Below are 18993 nucleotides of genomic sequence, written 5' to 3' on the forward strand. Positions count from 1 at the left end.
TTGAGCCACCTATCAATAGACCAATTCAATGAAGTTAAATCTGTCTTAGCAATGAAATCTTTTAATTTCTGTAGTTGTTGATCCGGAGACTTGTCGCAGAAAGCACGACAAAGGGATAGTGATCTGGCATCAGCGGCGTTAGCCAACTTCTTAAAAGCTTTATATTTTAGAAGGTGGAAGACCTGGATGCTTCATACTTTGTATATAGATGACTAATGTTACGAAGTTTCCATCTGTCATATCATATGTCCATTGTCCTTGACCTCATTTTCATTGTTCAGTGACTACTTAATTTTTTTTATTTTGTAATGTTAATTTCATTCTTATTATGAGTAATAGCTATCGCATAACTATATTTAGTACGTGCATATCTTGCATATCTTGCACGGTCCTCATACTTGTCAGACCTCAACCTCATGTCATGGATTAGTGAGGAGCCTCTGGTCTTTGTTAGTTTTGTATGTTTTTTCAATTTTAGTTCATTTATATGTTTTGGAGTTAAGTGTGTGATGTCCATTTTCAATGAACTTGTACGCAATTTTATTTAGAGGCCAGCTGAGGAACAACTCAGGGTGTGGGATTTTCTCACTGCATTGAAGACCCATTGGTGGCCTATGGCTATTGTCTGCTCTTTGGTCGGGTTGTTGTCTCTTTGACATATTCCCCATTTCAATTATCAATTTTAAGGTTAAGTTTTCATGGTCAAGTCCATATATCAGATACTTTCAGTAATAGGTCTATTATATTTGGTATATGGAATGATTGTAAGGCGTACATGTCTAACTGGTAGGTTTCATCTGCCCTTGATCTCATTTTCATGGTTCAGTGGTCATAGTTAAATTTTTGAGTTTTGGTCTTTTTTTTTCTAATACTATATGGATAAGGTCAACTATATCTGGTGTATGGAAATGTTTTATGATGTAAGGTATATGTTTGTCTGGCAGGTATCATCTGACCTTGACCTCATTATAATGGTTCATTGGTCAATGTTAAGTTTGTTTCTTAGATACTATAAGCAATAGGTCAACTATATTTATTGCATAGATTGATTGTAAGGTGTACATGTCTGTATGACATGGTTCACTTGACCTTGACCTCATTTTCATGGTCCATTGGTCAGTGTTTAGTGTTCTTGGTTAAGTATATTTCTTAGAAACTAAGCAATAGGTCAACTATATTTGGTGTTTTGAATGATTGTAATGTGTACATGTATTTTTCATTTGGTTTATCTGAACGTGACCTCATTTTCTTGGATCATTTGAAGGTTATATGATACTTGTATCAATGCTTTATATTTAGGAGCATTAACATAAAATCAATGGTAAGTATAACTTGCTTTATTTCACTTCACTGGGAGGGGTTTAAAGGGTTCGTTCATTTATAGTCCATCTATAGACCGGTGTGTCAGGATAAACTCATCAATGAAGTGTCCAGTTATTCGTTCCAAATTATACACTCAGTTCATTTGTATATCCGTTTGGTAACACTGATAGGTGATTAGAAAATCAATTATAGTTATAACTGCCATGATTAGAAATCAATTATAATTATAACTGCCATCATCCTTACCACATAAAATTATTGGTTTAACATTGCTTGTAATACAAAGTAAAGATTGTCAAAGCTAGCAAAAATATGTGATGTTATGCTATTGTTTCAGAAAAAGGGAGAAGTTTTGGATCCATTAAAACATTTAATCCTGCTGCAAATGTTTGCACCTGTCCTTAGTCAGGAATCTGATGTACAGTAGTTGTCGTTTGTTTATGTAATTTATAAGTGTTTCTCGGTTTTCGTTTTTTTGTTTTATATAGATTAGACCGTTGGTTTTCCCGTTTGAATGGTTTTACACTAGTAATTTTGGGGCCCTTTATAGCTTGTTGTTCGGTGTGAGCCAAGGCTCTGTGTTGAAGGCCGTACATTGACCTATAATGGTTTACTTTTTTTAAATTGTTATTTGGATGGAGAGTTGTCTCATTGGCACTCGCACCACATCTTCCTATATCTAGACAATGTGATTTATCATGTAAAGTAGGTCTTCAGCAGTGGTCAATATCCTTCTAATAATGAGGTGGGAGCAAGGTACTTTTGACTCTGGATCTTAATTGACAAAGATTGACAGTTTTCATTCTGAAGGTCAGTGATTCTCTCTAAGTACTCTGGATGCCCCTTATATTTTTGCTAATTCTTGTAATCTCTTATGTATTTAAAAGTTGAAGAAGAAAATTATAATACTATATATTTTTTAATTTACAAAATAAATAAATAAAAAAACGAAAATATATAAATATATATAAATAATTTACAAATAATGATGATTTCAAAATATTATACAAACAATTCTCTGTTACAAAACATAAATTATAATCCAATTAAAATGTCATAGCACTGTATCACCACCAAACTGATATCCAGGTAAGGTACTCTCATCTGAGTCTTCATCATACAAAAACTGTAATATACAAATACACGGTCAAATAAAGGATTCATCATACAGAAACTAACAAATACAAGGTCAAGTTAGACTGAAGGATTCATCACACAGAAACTGTAAAATACAAGGTCATGTAAAGGGTTCATCATAAATAACACTTTAAATACAAGTTCAAGGTCAAATAAAGGATTCATCATACAGAAACTGTAAATGCAAGTACAAGGTCAAATAATGGATTCATCATACAGAACTGTAAATGCAAGTACAAGGTCAAATAAAGGATTCATCATACAGAAACTGTAAAGTACAAGTTTAAATGAAGGATTTATCATACAGAAACTGTAAAATACTGATACAAGGTCAGATAAAGGATTCATCATATATAAACTTTAAAGTACAAGGTTGAATAAGGATTCATCATACAGAAACTGTAAAGTACAAGGTCAAATAAAGGATCCATCATACAGAAACTCTACAGTACAAGGTCAAATAAAGGATCCATCATACAGAAACTCTACAGTACAAGTTCAAGGTCAAACAATGGATTTATATGAAAGAAACTGTAGAGTATAAGTACAAGGTAAATAAAGAATTTATCATTCAGAAACTTTAAAGTACAAGTACAAGGTCAAATAAAAGATTCTTCATACAGAAACTGTAAAATACAACGTCAAGTTCAAATTAAATATTCTTGATACAGAAACTGTAAAATAAAAGTTCAATGTCAAATAAAGGACTCATGATACAGAAACTGTAAAGTACAAGTTCAATGTCAAATCAAGGACTTTTCATACAGAAACTAGAATACAAGTCCAAGATCAAATTAAATATTTTTCATACAGAAACTAGAATACAAGTCCAAGATCAAATTAAATATTCTTCATACAGGTCAAATAAATATTCTTCACATACAGAAACTGTCAAATACAAGTACAAGGTCAAATAATGGATTTTTCATTCAGAAACAGTAAAATACAGGTACAAGGTCAAATTAAGGATCCCTCATACAGAAAAATATATGATATTCAAACAAACAAGATTAAACTTCCAATAGAAGCATTTTACTTGTGAAGTAGCTATATTAAGGGTATTCTGTATTGTAAGCTGTAAAAGGGAAAGGCATGAAAAATGTGAATCAATTCAAAAGAGAAAAAGACTGAATGATGGTCAGGGAAATATGGGTAACTGTGTAGTCAACTCTTACAATTTTTAACCCAGATAAGATTCAGATAACACATATGTTAAAGTTAAGCATCTGCTACTATGGAATTGTTTCAGATTTTTTTGTCATTTTTCCAGACATCTGAACATTTGCATTACCTGCAAAAAGTCTTTTAAATATTACAACTGGGTCTTTTGAGACTTGGACCTATTTTTTTGGTCTTTGTTTGTTGGTGTGGTCTGTTGTACTGAACAATATTTTGGTGATTTAAGGTATCCTTTTTAATGTATTATTGACAATGTTTATGAAATTAAAGGTACAAAAATAGATTTCCAAGAATCTATGAAAGTTAAAATTTACCAAAATATAAATCTCAGAGCTGAAATATTTGCTACTTGGGGTATGTTCCCTATTTAGTTAAAGTACTCTGTTGCATTGCTTACACATTGTGGATTCATTATTCATTAATACCAATTTTCATGAAATTCTTGAATACAGGTAAACAACAAATTTAAATGTTCAAGGAATTACACATTTTCTATGAGGTTTTATGTAGAATTTGGCAAATCCACAAAATCTAATATGCACAAAAATGTAAACTTTTCTCATTCAAAATCCATGAAAATTTGGTACCCACAAAAATTAATTAATCCATAGCATGTAAATCAGTTTATACCAGAAAAGTGGTTGTACTTAGCCATGAATGCAAAGGATATTCTATTTGCCTTTTATTGCAATATCTTGAAGACTATGAAAACTTACCAGCCCATTATCAGGATAATCCTCCCAGATGGCTTTATCCTCGTCATCTTTGAATAAATCGGATAATCTCATTTTACCAGATTGATCATCAAGATAACTAGATCTACTTCTACTAGAATTATCCTCATGGTAACCACTCTCAAAGCTATAATTTGTTATTCCATCTTTATGTTTTCCATATGAACTTATACTAGACTTTGTGTGAAATGGTTTTCCTGAAGATGCCTATGAATATATTCATAACTAATTAATAGAAATTAATAAATTTAAGTTGTGTAACAAAAATTAGCAATATAAAATACATCTAAATTCATTTCAACTTTAGTTTTTTTTAAAGTTTGGCCAATTGCAAAAGAAAGTTTAATTAAAAACTAGAGGTTCTAAAGAGCTGTGTCGCTCACCTTGGTCTATGTGAATATTAAACAAAGGACTAAGATGGATTCATGACAAAATTTGTGTTTTGGTGATGGTGATGTGTTTGTAGATCTTACTTGCTAATGAAAATTCTTGCTGCTTACAATTTTCTCTATCTATAATGAACTTGACCCAGTAGTTACAGTTGAAAATATTAGTAAAAATTTACAAATTTTATGAAAATTGTTAAAAATTGACTAAAAAGGGCAATAACTCCTTAGGGGGTCAATTGACCATTTTGGTCATGTTGACTTATTTTTAGGTCTTACTTTGCTGTACATTATTGCTGTTTACAGTTTTTCTCTATCTATAATATTCAAGATAATAACAATAAACGGCAAAATTTCCTTAAAATTACCAATTCAGGGGCAGCAACCTAACAGCGATGTGTCCGATTCATCTGAAAATTTAAGGGCAGATAGATTTTGACCTGATAAACAATTTTATAAGATGTCAGATTTGCTCTAAATGCTTTGGTTTTTGAGATATAAGCCAAAAACTGCATTTTACCTCTATGTTCTATTTTCGGCCATGGCGGCCATCTTGGTTTGTTGGCCGGGTCACCAGACACACAAATTTTTTTAACTACATACCCCAATGATGATTGTGGCCAAGATTGGTTTAATTTGGCCCAGTAGTTTCAGAGGAGAAGATTTTTGTAAAAGATTACTAAGATTTATGAAAAATGGTTAAAAGTTGACTATAAAGGGCAATAACTCCTTAAGGGGGTCAACTGACCTATTTGTAAATCTTACTTTGCTGAACATTATTGCTGGTAGCAGTTTATCTCTATCTATAATAATATTCAAGATAATAACCAAAAACAGCAAAATTTCATTAAAATTACCAATTCAGGGGCAGCAACCTAACAACGGGTTCCAATTCATCTGAAAATTTCAGGGCAGATAGATCTTGACCTGATAAACAATTTTACACGATGTCAGATTTTCTTTAAATGCTTTGGTTTTTGAGATATAAGCCAAAAATGTTTTATTTTTAGCCATGGTGGCCATCTTGGTTGGTTTGCCGGGTCACCAGACACATTTTCAAAAATAGATACCCCAATGATGATTGTGGCCAAGTTTGGTTTAATTTGGCCAAATAAGATTTTTGTAAAAGCATCAGCAGGATGAGAAACGTTAACTTGGCCTTTTGGGCCAGGTGAGCTAAAAAAAAAGGCACGCTCCTAAAGATACCCAAGTCCACCCACAGTTTAGGATATGAATTTCAAATTTACTTCCTGTTAGTGAAAATCAAAAATATATATATGAAAGTTTTTACAAACACAGCACTTCATTGTTTGAATTATATTTGAATAAGCTAGCGTATTGAAGCAATCACCTTATCCAACAGCTCATGTGTTTCTGAGAAAGGTGAAGTTGTCAATACTTACCTATGTGCTAGTGCACACATAAAATACAAGTGTTACTTACTTGAGAGTGGTCATCAGGTTCATTTGGATCAAATGTTGCTGGATACTTTGATAATTCTAATGGATTTCTTTCTCTGATGTATGGTCTGGTAGCCCCAATTTGTCTGAGACAGCATGCTAGCAGTGTAAAGATCAACAGAGCACCAATCAGAGACACCAGTACAATAAACCAGATTTCAGTGTAGAATATATTATCTGGTGTTGATATAATGCTCAGAACTGTTGTTGTGCCTGCAATCATTAATACATTCTTATGAATATTATCCCTATCGTATATGATTTTTTTGTGCAAAGAAGAATTAAATTAATTTCCCAGAAAATGAATACGCATATATGGTTTTCTGTGTTTTCTCTTTTACCCTAAAATTTGATGAGTGTCTCTACATTACCAAGGAATTCTAAATTTTAAATTCTAAATGTATATAACATCATAATGATTTGAAGGGTAATAATATTAAAATTTCTGTAAATATTGTATTTGTGGTTGATGATCCATATGTTTTAGCAACTATAAAGCATCAGCATCAAGTCACATTTATAATAGTTTTCCTATCTAATAAATGTAAAATGTGTTTGTTACCTGTATTGATAGGGTCATACACAAAAACTGGTGAGTCTACAGAACCATAATCTGTTACCAGTCTTAAAGTAAATTCTGATTCTGAAAAAAGAAGAAGAGTTTACCGGTTATATCAAAATATGATATAATGATAAACTGTGCCTTTGAAGTAACAAAAAAACTTTCCTATGCGTTAGGTTTATGTACTTTTTTAACAGGACAATTTCTATGTCTTTTATAGAAGCGTCCCTTTCCTGTCTTTGGTAAGTAATGACAACTACAGGAAGCTTTGCTATAAGAAAATTGATTAACTGTTCTTTCATTAAGAGATCTTAAAAAAATCAACACAAATGTGAATAAAGTAACTACAAAGTAAAGATTTCCTGCACACAAATTGTCATTCATATTTGACTACAAAATAAATTTCAAGTTACTATATTGCCTTACTTGATGTGTTAATGATAGATGTTGTGAATTTGTTATAGTTTCAGTTTAGTATTTTATACTCTTTTATTTGCTTAACATTTTACCGCCATTTACATAACAATAGTTCCAGCAACGTTGTCACTTGCCGACGTCTCTTTGTATATCTTAGACTCTAGTAAAGCATACGAAACATTGAAGATGCTTTTGTGTTTACTCGCCTTTATTATCCATACGTCCAAAACAATAGCATTATCAGATATTGCTTTAATCAATCTTATAATAAAAAATTAAAAACAAAAAGACAATGTTGAAATTCTCTTCAAAACTTACTTTTATCCAATGGTATGTCCTTAACAGTAAACACAGTATTAATGCCAAGGAACATCTCTCTACTGTTGCCAACAAGGATATACTCCATAAGTCTTCCATTCAATGTAAAACTTTCTGACCAATCAATAACCAGGTCTGTTCCTGTTCTGTTTACCCTTGGGTAGGCAACATATAATGGAGCTGAAATGTAACAATTATTAATTATAACCAATTATATTACTTCAACCTAAAAAAACCAAGAATGTGTCCATAGTACACGGATGCCCCACTTGCACTATCATTTTCTATGTTTTATGGACCATGAAATTTGGGTAAAAACTCTAATTTGGCATTTAAATTAGGAAGATCACATCATAGGGCACATGTGTACTAAGTTTTAAGTTGATTGGACTTCAACTTCATCAAAAACTACCTTGACCAAAAACTTTAACCTGAAGCGGGACGAACGGACGAACAGATGAATGGATGAACGGAAAAACAGACGAACAAACGAACGAACGGCTGCACAGACCAGAAAACATAATACACCTCTACTACAATAGGTGGGGCATAAAAACGAAAAAGATTTAGAGAGATTTATTAAAAAGTTCGACTAATAAATTTGTTCAGGACTTGGTAAATCATTTGTAAGTATCTCTACATTTCTGAAAAATGACCTTGTTGTAACTATTTCTTTGCTGTTAATATCTTTCATGTGACAAGTAATGTATAATATGTGAAACGTGTGTATGCTTATGTAGCAGCAACATTTATAATAACTTAGGATATGATACATAAGTGTATTTTTTTTTAATTTAAGAGTTTTACTCTCTACCATCCAAAAAAATCTTGAATCTTACATATAACAATCAATTAACATTTCTGCCTGTTCACAATGAGTATATTATATCTTAAATTATATATACCAGATGATTTGGTTTCTGCTCTGACCCAGGCTATACTTTCAGCCAGCCCTGCAGTATTCTCTACTTGGACCTGGAAATCATATGCTGTGTATGGTGTCAGACCAATTATCTCCCTTTGTATAGCCAATCCATCAAATACAGTCTTGACCTCACCAATTACACAGGGAACATTAAGTATTGGCTGAGGTAAAAGTGGACAGGTTCTCCTCTGATACAGTATGAATCTATAAAAAAAAATTTCAAAGATGCTATAGTGATAACATTGACAATTTTTTTGAATGCTCACAATATAATATAGTATATTTTAATTGCCTTTTCTTGCATATCTCAAAGATTAACCTTTATGGGGGCTTATTGGGGTTTCGTGATGAAAAAATTAGAGACTTCAGACACCATTTAAAGTGCATGGCACGACTGATGGTAATTTTAAAATGAACCACCAATATAAGCATGCATTTATAGTTTAAAGTTTCATTTATATTAACCTTCTAATATCCTTGATAGAAACTGTAGGATATGTCCTGTCATGTTGCATATGCGTGGCCTGATTATACAAACTAAACACTCCTAAAACAAAATCTGCACTGACCATATAATTCCATTACAATTGTAATATAAATCAAGGTAAGCTGTACACTGGTAGCCTGTTTACTGTCCTTCCTAATACATAACATTCTATACTCACCTTATAATATCTCCATTAGGATTTGTAGGGTAATTCCAGCTAAGTTGTACACTGGTAGCCTGTGTACTGTCTACTCTGACAGGTGAAATCCCTGTAGGTATACTACTAGCTGTCTGTACTGATATAACTTGACTGACTGTACAGCCTCCCCCTGTACAAGCCTCTGCCTTCATACTGTACACTGTGTTAGGTTTTAGATGTACATTTAATCCTATAGTGTGAAGGAGACCAATGCTACTACTGATCTGAAACAAAGCAGCATAAATCTTCTAAAGTCTACTTTTGCAGGATAATTTGTAATTGTGTGTAATTAACTTATTTTATATTGAGATTGTACATGAATATATTTCCAAAGATGTTTCAAGGTTGAACTGAAAACTGATTGCACGTGTGCATACATTTTTTTAAATAACAAATGACCAAAAATATTCCATACAAATCATTATATCTGAATATGACTCTACAAATTTTGTGAAATCTTTGAAGTGGATCCTGCCTAATCATGAGTGTTACTCATTTAGGCAGCAACCTTTTGATTAATATAGGATATATCATAAATGTATATACTAACCACAGTATTATTAACAATCACACTATATTTTCTGATGATACCATTTTTAACTGTTGGTTCTGTAAGTGTAACAGCTATTGTTGTAGATGTTTTACTCTGTAAACAAATACAAGATAAAATGTGAAAAAAGAATGTCAGTAAATATATTCTAAGCATCTGTTTATATTGTCAAAGTTGCAATCAAATCCTCCTTTCATAGTTTAAGGCATTATTAAATGTGTCTTATAATCAGAGTTGCAACATAAAAATTGATCTGTTATTATTATAGTGTGTTTTATATTAAATGTTTCAAAGAGGTAATATTCTAATTAAGATTAAAGATAAGCATAAGCATGAGGTCTAATCAGATATTGCTTTTGGAACTACAAAGCTGCAGGAAAATGTATAAAATTATTCAACATTGACTTACATCTACTGTTGGAGGTAACATAAACTCGGGTGCTGATTCTTTAGTCAGTACTGTCTGCCAAAAACTTTCTGCCTTTCCAGCTCTGTTTCCAGATATAACCATGTACTGGTACTCAGTGTAAGGTTTAATTCTACTGTCTGTATCTACATATTGTAACATGGTTCCATTGTACACCAATGTCAATCCACTGTATGAAGTACCTATATTATGGATAAGCACACATTTTATAGTCTTGTACCAGTATATATACATACTGATTTAGTAACAATTTCAACAAAGAGTGTCTTGATGTGTAACTATCATAGTTTACAAGAGTAATAACAAAAGACTTATACTTGCTAACATCCATGTCATTTTGTCTTTGGTGGATGGTTATCTCATTGGCAATCATACCACATCTTCTCATTCTTAACTCTTAACTTGATGGGAACTCTTGTTCATATAATCAACTTTTTCGTTTAGGAGTGTAGGCTGTGTAGCTTTAAAAAAAAGCTTGCATTTCTTATATATAAATGAAGTGGGTACAAAGTGTATAAACAGTGAGACAAATATTCTTTGACAAGTGTTTCTAAATATATTAAAATCAGATTGTTAACATTAGTTATGTTGACAGTGTTATACATTTAAACAATGACTTTCTATAAAAAGTACCTATTTCCTCTTGAGTAACCATCCTTCTATGCAGTTCATAATGTATTATATATCCATTAGGCTTGATTGGACTAGTCCATGATATCTGGACTCCAGAATGAGCACCATTTACATCAGCTAGTGCCAGTAATGTTGGTGAAGCTTGCTCCTCTGGTCTGGACTCTAATGTTATGACTGTGGATTCTGAACTAAGTTCACATCCCTTGTCTGTGCAAGCCTGAATTCTAAAGGAATATTCTGTCCAAAAGTTTAGTCCAGCAACTACAAATGTAAAAACTGTTGGAGATCCAGAAAACACAAGTTTATTTGATTGATATAGTGTATAATTTACGATTGGTCCATTTGGAAATGCAGGTGGCTGCCAAGTTGCTTGAACTGATGTAGAGGTCAAAGGTTGAAGGTTTGGAGGGGAAAGCCCACTTGGTGAAGCAGAATATGTTTTAGCAGAAACTTGAAAACTTTCAACACTTCCTTTATTATTTCTTGCTATGACAACATACTTGTATAAAGTTCCAGGAATCAGATCATAATCTATGTAACTGGTTTTCAAAATCCCAGAGACAGAGAGAGTTTCAGTATAGACTAGTTTACTATCTCTTCTCACATCATAAGAGTTTATAATTCCATTGGGATAAATTGGTGTTTGCCACATTATTTCTATTGACCTTGAACTCAGAACACTTAATATTGGTAATGGCATTTCCATGGGAACATCATCCTCTGGTCGACCTTTAACCTTACCACTGTCTGTACATCCACCACTGGTACAGGCACTCAGGTAAAAGGTATATTCTTGATATGGAATTAAATTAGTTTTTACAAAAGATAACATGGCACCATTATAAATTTCTGAATCATCCATAAATAATTGGTATTTAGTTACAATACCATTTGAAAGGGATGGAACAGTCCATGAAATATTCAGTGCAGTTGAACTTAATATAGCAATAATTGGTGGATCCATTTGAGATGGAGCTGATTCCAGTGTTCGGATAACTAATGGATTACTATCTGTGCATCCTCCTGCAGTACAAACAGATACTTTATAGCTGTACCATGTATATGCAACAAGATTAAAGTCTGTGTATTCCATAGGATCATCGGCTGTAAAAGTCAGTGGGACAGTATTATTCCTTTGTAAATTATAACTCTTGACAATTCCATTTGGTTTTTCTGGAAATGTCCATTGTATAAAAAGACTATGTATATCATCTGTAATGTGGGTCACTGTTGGTGGATTGACTCCTTCTGGAGCCTCTTGAGATGTAAAAACTGATTGCCAGCTACTGACCACAGAGCCTTTAGAATTACTTGCCTTAACACTGTATAAAAATTCTGTAAATGGTGAAAGTCCTGTGTCAGTGTACGAATAACTATCCAAACTTGTATTCATAGTTTTATAAACTATAATTGGATCAGAAAAACTTCTTTTCTTCCCAATCTTAAATTGTCTGACAACTTCATACATGATAATTTTTCCATTTGGATTAACTGGTGTTGTCCATGTTATGGTGATTACTGTAGAATTAGTGAAACCAATGATTGGACTTGGCAGGTTGGTGGGTTGTACTTCAGCTGTTATTATACTTTGAGTGCTTCCCTCAGAGCAACCAGCAAATGTACAGGTCACAAGACTGACAAAGTACTCTGTAAATGGCTGCAGACGCCGAAACTCATATTCCCTGTTCAAACCTTGATAAAGAGGAATTGAAGACCCATCCTCATATATTCTGTATTCTGTTATAATACCATTTGTTAGGGTAGGAGGGTTCCATCTTAGTATTAATGATGTCCCAGTATCAATTTTCTCAACAGAAAATTTAGGTAACCCTGACGGTGATGACTGTTGAGTTTGGACAATAACAGGTATGGTAGAAACATTTCCCAATCTATTGTATGCTGTGAGTTGAATCTCATAGTTAGAGAACGGCTCAAGTCCACTTGCACTTGTACTTAGAATGTTTGGTTTAACTGCAACCGACTTTGTCATCAAAATGGCAGAAGGGTCAGTAAGGATTTTTCTGAAAGTTATCCTATACATAGTAATGACACCATTTGGTGATTGTGGAGGCTGCCATATAATCTGAAAACCAAATGGACCACTAGAATTGACATATGGTTGTAAAAGGTTAGTTGGTATAGACTCCAATGTTCTGATAGTAGACCATGGGCTAGCTATATCTCCTATAAAATTACTGGCAACAACTTTGTACTGATACTGAGTATATGGTTTCAGATCATTGCCTGCATGATCAACTGTGGTAACTTCTCCCAGAACACGATTTATCAATAGTTCATTATTAAATCCAAGCTGGCGATAGTATATCAGATATTGTGTTATTTTTCCATTAGGGTTTAGTGGAGGCTCCCAAGAAACTGTTATTAATTTTGGTCCTTTAGGAACAACAACTGGTGCATTCATTGCTTCTGGTAAAGATTCTAAAGTTTGGATGTATTCTGGCTGTCCAAGGCCACATCTGTTTATAAATCCTTTGACACAACCCTTTACCCTAACTTCATATTGAGTGAAAGGTTTCAGACCTGAAATTACCACAGATAAATCATTTCCAACTCCCCTATTTATTTCATTATCTCTACCAGCATCTAACACAACACCATACTGATCAATTACTCCACCAGTAAAATCCACCATATACCATTCTACGTAGATTTCAGTTGCACTTAATACAGTTATATTTTTGGGCTCCGGTATGTAGGGTAATGATTGATCTGGCATTGTCACAGATAATGGAGTACTGCTTGTATTTCCAGCATTTGTGCCTGTGATCAGATAATACTTGTAGGTTTCTCCACGAGTCAAACCATTTTCCACTGTCTCCAGTTTCATGCCCATAAATAAGTAGCTCAAACCTTTAGACCAGAGACGCATTATTGAAAAGAACAAGATTTCTCCGTTAGGTTGAGTTGGTGAATTCCAAAACAGCAGTATTGATGTTGATGAGAGGAAAACAACCCTAGGAGGGTCAACACCTAAATAAAAGAAAAATATAAGTTTATTAAATAAAATTTTGTTTCTGCAAGTTTATGAATACAATTTTGTTTCTGTAAGTTTATGAATACAATTTTGTTTCTGTAAGTTCATTTAACAAATCTATCACAATTTAAATAATTAAAAATCTTTAGCGGTTGTTGTTGGTAGCTGTTTTTCATAGATGTTGTGTGTTTTCTGTTTTATCAAGTGTAAATTAGGCTTTTTGTTTTCCTGTTTGGTATTGGTTTTGCTCATTGTTAAAAGCTATTCAGTAACCTTAATTTATTTGTTTACATACTTGTATCTTTAAAATAATATCACATCTCTTTGTTTTATATAGATCTGTGCTTTTGTACATTTGTACATTTAATGAATTACTGTAAACTGACTTATTTTCGTGGATACTATATTTCGTGTTAAGCCCTGTCTTGTCCACTTTGCAATTATCAATCTGACTTCATACAGTTCAGTAAGGGAAGAATACAGTTATACATATTCACAATGATTTATATTCACGTTATTTTTCTTATTGCGAAAGTTGCAAAAATAAATCGCTTGAGAAAATTACTTGGTTAAACAGTATTTTTTTTTCAGAAATAACTATTAACCATTTTTAAGGTCTGCTAATGCTTGTTATAAGTATGAATAATTTTTTTTTTAAATGTAATCTTACGAGCATAAATGCTAGTGTGGACAGGGTATGAAGGAGTGAAATGATAATTTTTATTAGGCTAAACATCTGTAGTGCTCTTTTCCAATAAAAAATAATCATTATTTTGACAGAAAAATTTTCATCAAAATGAGTGTTCTTGTTTGAATTGTTTTACATTGTCCTTTCAGGGCCTATTATGGCTGCCTATTGGGTATGGAGTTTGCTCATTGTTGAAGGCCATACGTTGAACTATAGTTGTTATTTTTTCTGTGTCATTTGGTCTCTTGTGGAGAGTTGTCTCATTGGCAATCATACTGCATCTTCTTTTTTTATATGTACAGCACTTCACCCTCCCCCTTCTTTTTTTTCCAAATATTATGGTAGAAGTGGGGATAAATTCTAAAAAGATGTATGTGCCTTTGGGTTGTTCATTGTATCTTACCAACAGGTAAATCGGCCAATGTTTTGACTGTAGTTCTAGAACTGTTAGTACATCCTCCATTGGTGCACACTTGTAACAAAATGCTATACTGTGTGTAGGGCTTCAATCCTGTATAAAGGAAATAATAAGAAGTTATTGACTGTAGCTTAAAAGTAAGTAACATTGTAGTATTGTAGTATTGTAACATTGTAGTATTGTAACATTGTAGTATTGTAGTATTGTAGTATTGTAACATTGTAGTACTGTAGTACTGTAGTATTGTAGTAATGTAGTAATATAATATTGTAGTATTGTAGTAATGTAGTAATATAATATTGTAGTATTGTAGTAATGTAGTAATATAATATTGTAGTATTGTAGTAATGTAGTAATATAATATTGTAGTATTGTAGTAATGTAGTAATATAATATTGTAGTATTGTAGTATTGTAACATTGTAGTATTGTAGTATTGTAACATTGTAGTATTGTAGTATTGTAGTATTGTAACATTGTAGTACTGTAGTACTGTAGTATTGTAGTAATGTAGTAATATAATATTGTAGTATTGTAGTATTGTAACATTGTAGTATTGTAGTATTGTAACATTGTAGTATTGTAGTATTGTAGTATTGTAACATTGTAGTACTGTAGTACTGTAGTATTGTAGTAATGTAGTAATATAATATTGTAGTATTGTAGTAATGTAGTAATATAATATTGTAGTATTGTAGTATTGTAGTATTGTAACATTGTAGTATTGTAGTATTGTAACATTGTAGTATTGTAGTATTGTAGTAATGTAGTATTGTAGTATTGTAAGTAAACATGAAGACCTTCAACTGTGTTTTATCATTTTATAAAGTAAAAAATCATGTTATATAAAGGTATTGGTTCTGTTTGTTAATGCTGCGTTAAAGTATAGAATCTGTTTGTTAAAGCTTTTTTAAAGTATAGAATCTGTTTCTTAATGCTGTGTTAAAGTATATAATCTGTTTGGTATAGTTGTGTTAAAGTATAGAATCTGATTACTATAGCTGTTTTAAAGTATAGAATCTGTTTGTTAAAGCTGTGTTAAAGTATAGAATCTATTTGTTATAGCTGTGTTAAAGTATAGAATCTGTTTGTTAATGCTGTGTTAAAGTATAGAATCTGTTTGTTAAAGCTGTGTTAAAGTAAAGAATCTGTTTGTTATAGCTGTGTTAAAGTATAGAATCTGTTTGTTATAGCTGTGTTAAAGTATAGAATCTGTTTTTTAAAGCTGTGTTAAAGTATAGAATCTGTTTGTTAAAGCTGTGTTAAAGTATAGAATCTGTTTGTTAATGCTGTGTTAAAGTATAGAATCTGTTTGTTAAAGCAGTGTTAAAAGTATAGAATCTGTTTGTTAGAGCTGTGTTAAAGTATAGAATCTGTTTGTTAGAGTTGTGTTAAAGTATTGAATCTGTTTGTTGAAGCTGTGTTAAAGTATAGAATCTGTTTGTTAATGCTGTGTTAAAGTATAGAATCTGATTGTTAAAGCAGCGTTAAAAGTATAGAATCTGTTTGTTAGAGCTGTGTTAAAGTATAGAATCTGTTTGTTAGTGCTGTGTTAAAGTATTGAATCTGTTTGTTGAAGCTGTGTTAAGTATAGAATCTGTTTGTTAAAGCTGTGTTAAAGTATAGAATCTGTTTGTTAAAGCTGTGTTAAAGTATAGAATCTGTTTATTAGAGCTGTTTTAAAGTATAGATCTGTTTGTTATAGCTGTGTTAAAGTATAGAATCTGTTTGTTATAGCTGTGTTAAAGTATAGAATCTGTTTGTTATAGCTGTGTTAAAGTATAGAATCTGTTTGTTAATGCTGTTAAAGTATAGAATCTGGTTGTTAATGATCACAGTGTTAACATGTTTCTCACCTGTAAAAGACTGTTGAAATTTCAATGTTTGGTATGAATTGAAAGATCCACTAGAGAACAGAAATAATGTATAACTTTTGACAATTCCATTTGGTTTGGCAGGTGGAGACCATATTAACCTCATTGTTGTAGAGGTCACAGCAGATGACAACACTGATCCTACACCTTCTGGCTTCCCTTCTGCAGTGGCAACTGTTACCTAAGCAACAAAAATAAGACATTAGGATTGTGGTAATCACTGAACTTAACTGATGAGGATATGTAAAGATGTTTTTTCTAGTTTTCCGTCAGCAGAGGTGAAATAGTTCCCAAACAAGAATGAAACATCAGAAGAATACATCCTTAAAGTGAATATGGTAATAATTAGTTGTACCTGTGGACTGTCTGTACATCCTGCCTGGGTACATGCTGTCAGGACATATACATAGGACTGGTAAGGTAAGATGGCTGCATCATCTGTATACTGCTGAGTCATTCCACGGTATAACTCAACTCCATCTCTGGTCAGGATATATCTTATAATATCACCTACAATCATACTAACATTATATTTCAAAGATAAGGATAAGAAATTATTATACCTCAGTTATCATTTTCTATATAAAATAAGTACACAATATTTTTACTATTTTTCAAATTGCAAGCGTTGAACTATTGGACCGGTCAATAGTTTCCAACTATGGGACCTGTATGAAACTATTTGACTGCAAGCGTCATTATATTTCGCAAAATTTCAAATGCAGCTACGGGATCGGAGGATTTTAACAATACCACGGGAGTTACAACGTCGTGTCTTATCTTACGTAATTAGGGTTGACGCCAGTGCAGGACATAGCCTTAGTATTTCAGAACATTCATAAAGTAAACGTTAAAAATATGGTTTTGTTTCAGTTTTTTATATTACGATAGTTGATTAATTCCCGCCATTTATTGTCTGTTGTCTTTTTCAATATATTAAAACACTTACTGCCTGAATATTCGTGGAATAGTAAGTTTATTGTCCCCTCGGATACAACTATTGCCCTTGGCTACGCCTCATGGCAATAGCTGCACCTCGGAGACAATAAGCTTACTATTCCACTCATACCCATACTGAAAATTTTAGAGCAGATAGATCTTGACCTAATAAACAATTTTACACCTTGTCAGATTTGCTCTAAATGCTTTGGTTTTTGAGTTATAAGCCAAAAACTGCATTTTACCCCTATGTTCTATGTTTAGCCATGGCAGCCATCTTGGTTGGTTGGCCGGGTCACCGGACACATTTTTTAAATAAGATACCCCAATGATGATTGTGGCCAAGTTTATATTAATTTGGCCCAGTAGTTTCAGAGGAGAAGATTTTTGTAAAAGATAACTAAGATTTAGGAAAAATGGTTAAAAATTGACTATAAAGGGCAATAACTCCTAAAGGGGTCAACTGACCATTTTGGTCCTGTTGACTTATTTGTAAATCTTACTTTGCTGAACATTTTTGCTGTTTACAGTTTATCTCTACCTATAATAATATTCAAGATACTAACCAAAAACAGCAAAATTTCCTTAACATTACCAATTCAGGGGCAGCAACCTAACAACGGGTTGTCTGATTCATCTGAAAATATCAGGACAGATAGATGTTGACCTGATAAACAATTTTACCCCATGTCTGATTTGCTCTAAATGCTTTGGTTTTTGAGTTATAAGCCAAAAACTGCATTTTACCCCTATGTTCTATTTTTAGCCATGGCTGCCATCTTGGTTGGTTGGCCGGGTCACCGGACACAATTTTTTAACTAGATACACTAATAATGATTTTGGCCATGTTTGGTTAAATTTGGCCTAGTAGTTTCAGAGAAGATTTTTGTAAAAGTTAACGACGACGGACGACGACGGACGCCAAGTGATGAAAAATGAAATAATATCATTCTTTTTCAAGAAGGTTGCATGCAAAATTAGATATTTTTTTGTAATGGCTTAGAACAAACCAATTTGGTATTATGTTACAAAATCAGACTAAAATGAAAGGATATCTATCTCACCATTTGGTTTTAGAGGCATGTTCCAAGACAATAGAATAACATATAGTTGTGAAGAATCTGTGTTTGTAACTGGTGGCAGCACTTGTTCTGGAGGGGCTTCCTGTGTAATGATGAATGTATATGGACTAGAAGTCTCCCCTGCACTGTTAACTACACTCACTGCATACTGGTACATTGAATATGGCTGCAGTTTAGCATCTGTTGAAAACATTGAAGAGCTTAGATTTGGAATTTTAATTTATATAATAATTCGACAATTTTAGCATACTATATAAGCAT

The 18993-nt window shown here is 32.5% G+C and overlaps 1 protein-coding gene across 1 annotated transcript in view; it reads right to left on the reverse strand.

The window, feature by feature from the left end:
• Nucleotides 1-2223: 2223 nt before the first annotated feature.
• The window catches only part of LOC143066258 (usherin-like), a 96636-nt gene continuing 79866 nt past the window's right edge, over nt 2224-18993 (reverse strand). The window contains exons 53-66 of the mRNA XM_076239250.1: nt 18715-18912; nt 17067-17221; nt 16694-16892; nt 14824-14931; nt 10738-13728; nt 10087-10286; nt 9678-9773; nt 9107-9351; nt 8422-8645; nt 7517-7696; nt 6782-6862; nt 6203-6432; nt 4356-4580; nt 2224-2449 (exon numbers count right to left, since the gene is read on the reverse strand). Coding sequence (XP_076095365.1) covers nt 2378-2449; nt 4356-4580; nt 6203-6432; nt 6782-6862; nt 7517-7696; nt 8422-8645; nt 9107-9351; nt 9678-9773; nt 10087-10286; nt 10738-13728; nt 14824-14931; nt 16694-16892; nt 17067-17221; nt 18715-18912 — 5204 coding nt within the window. The 3' untranslated portion in view covers nt 2224-2377. The remainder of the gene's footprint in view (nt 2450-4355; nt 4581-6202; nt 6433-6781; nt 6863-7516; nt 7697-8421; nt 8646-9106; nt 9352-9677; nt 9774-10086; nt 10287-10737; nt 13729-14823; nt 14932-16693; nt 16893-17066; nt 17222-18714; nt 18913-18993) is intronic.

Source organism: Mytilus galloprovincialis, chromosome 3 (assembly GCF_965363235.1).
Source record: "Mytilus galloprovincialis chromosome 3, xbMytGall1.hap1.1, whole genome shotgun sequence".
In the NCBI taxonomy this organism is placed as follows: Eukaryota; Metazoa; Mollusca; class Bivalvia; order Mytilida; family Mytilidae; genus Mytilus; species Mytilus galloprovincialis.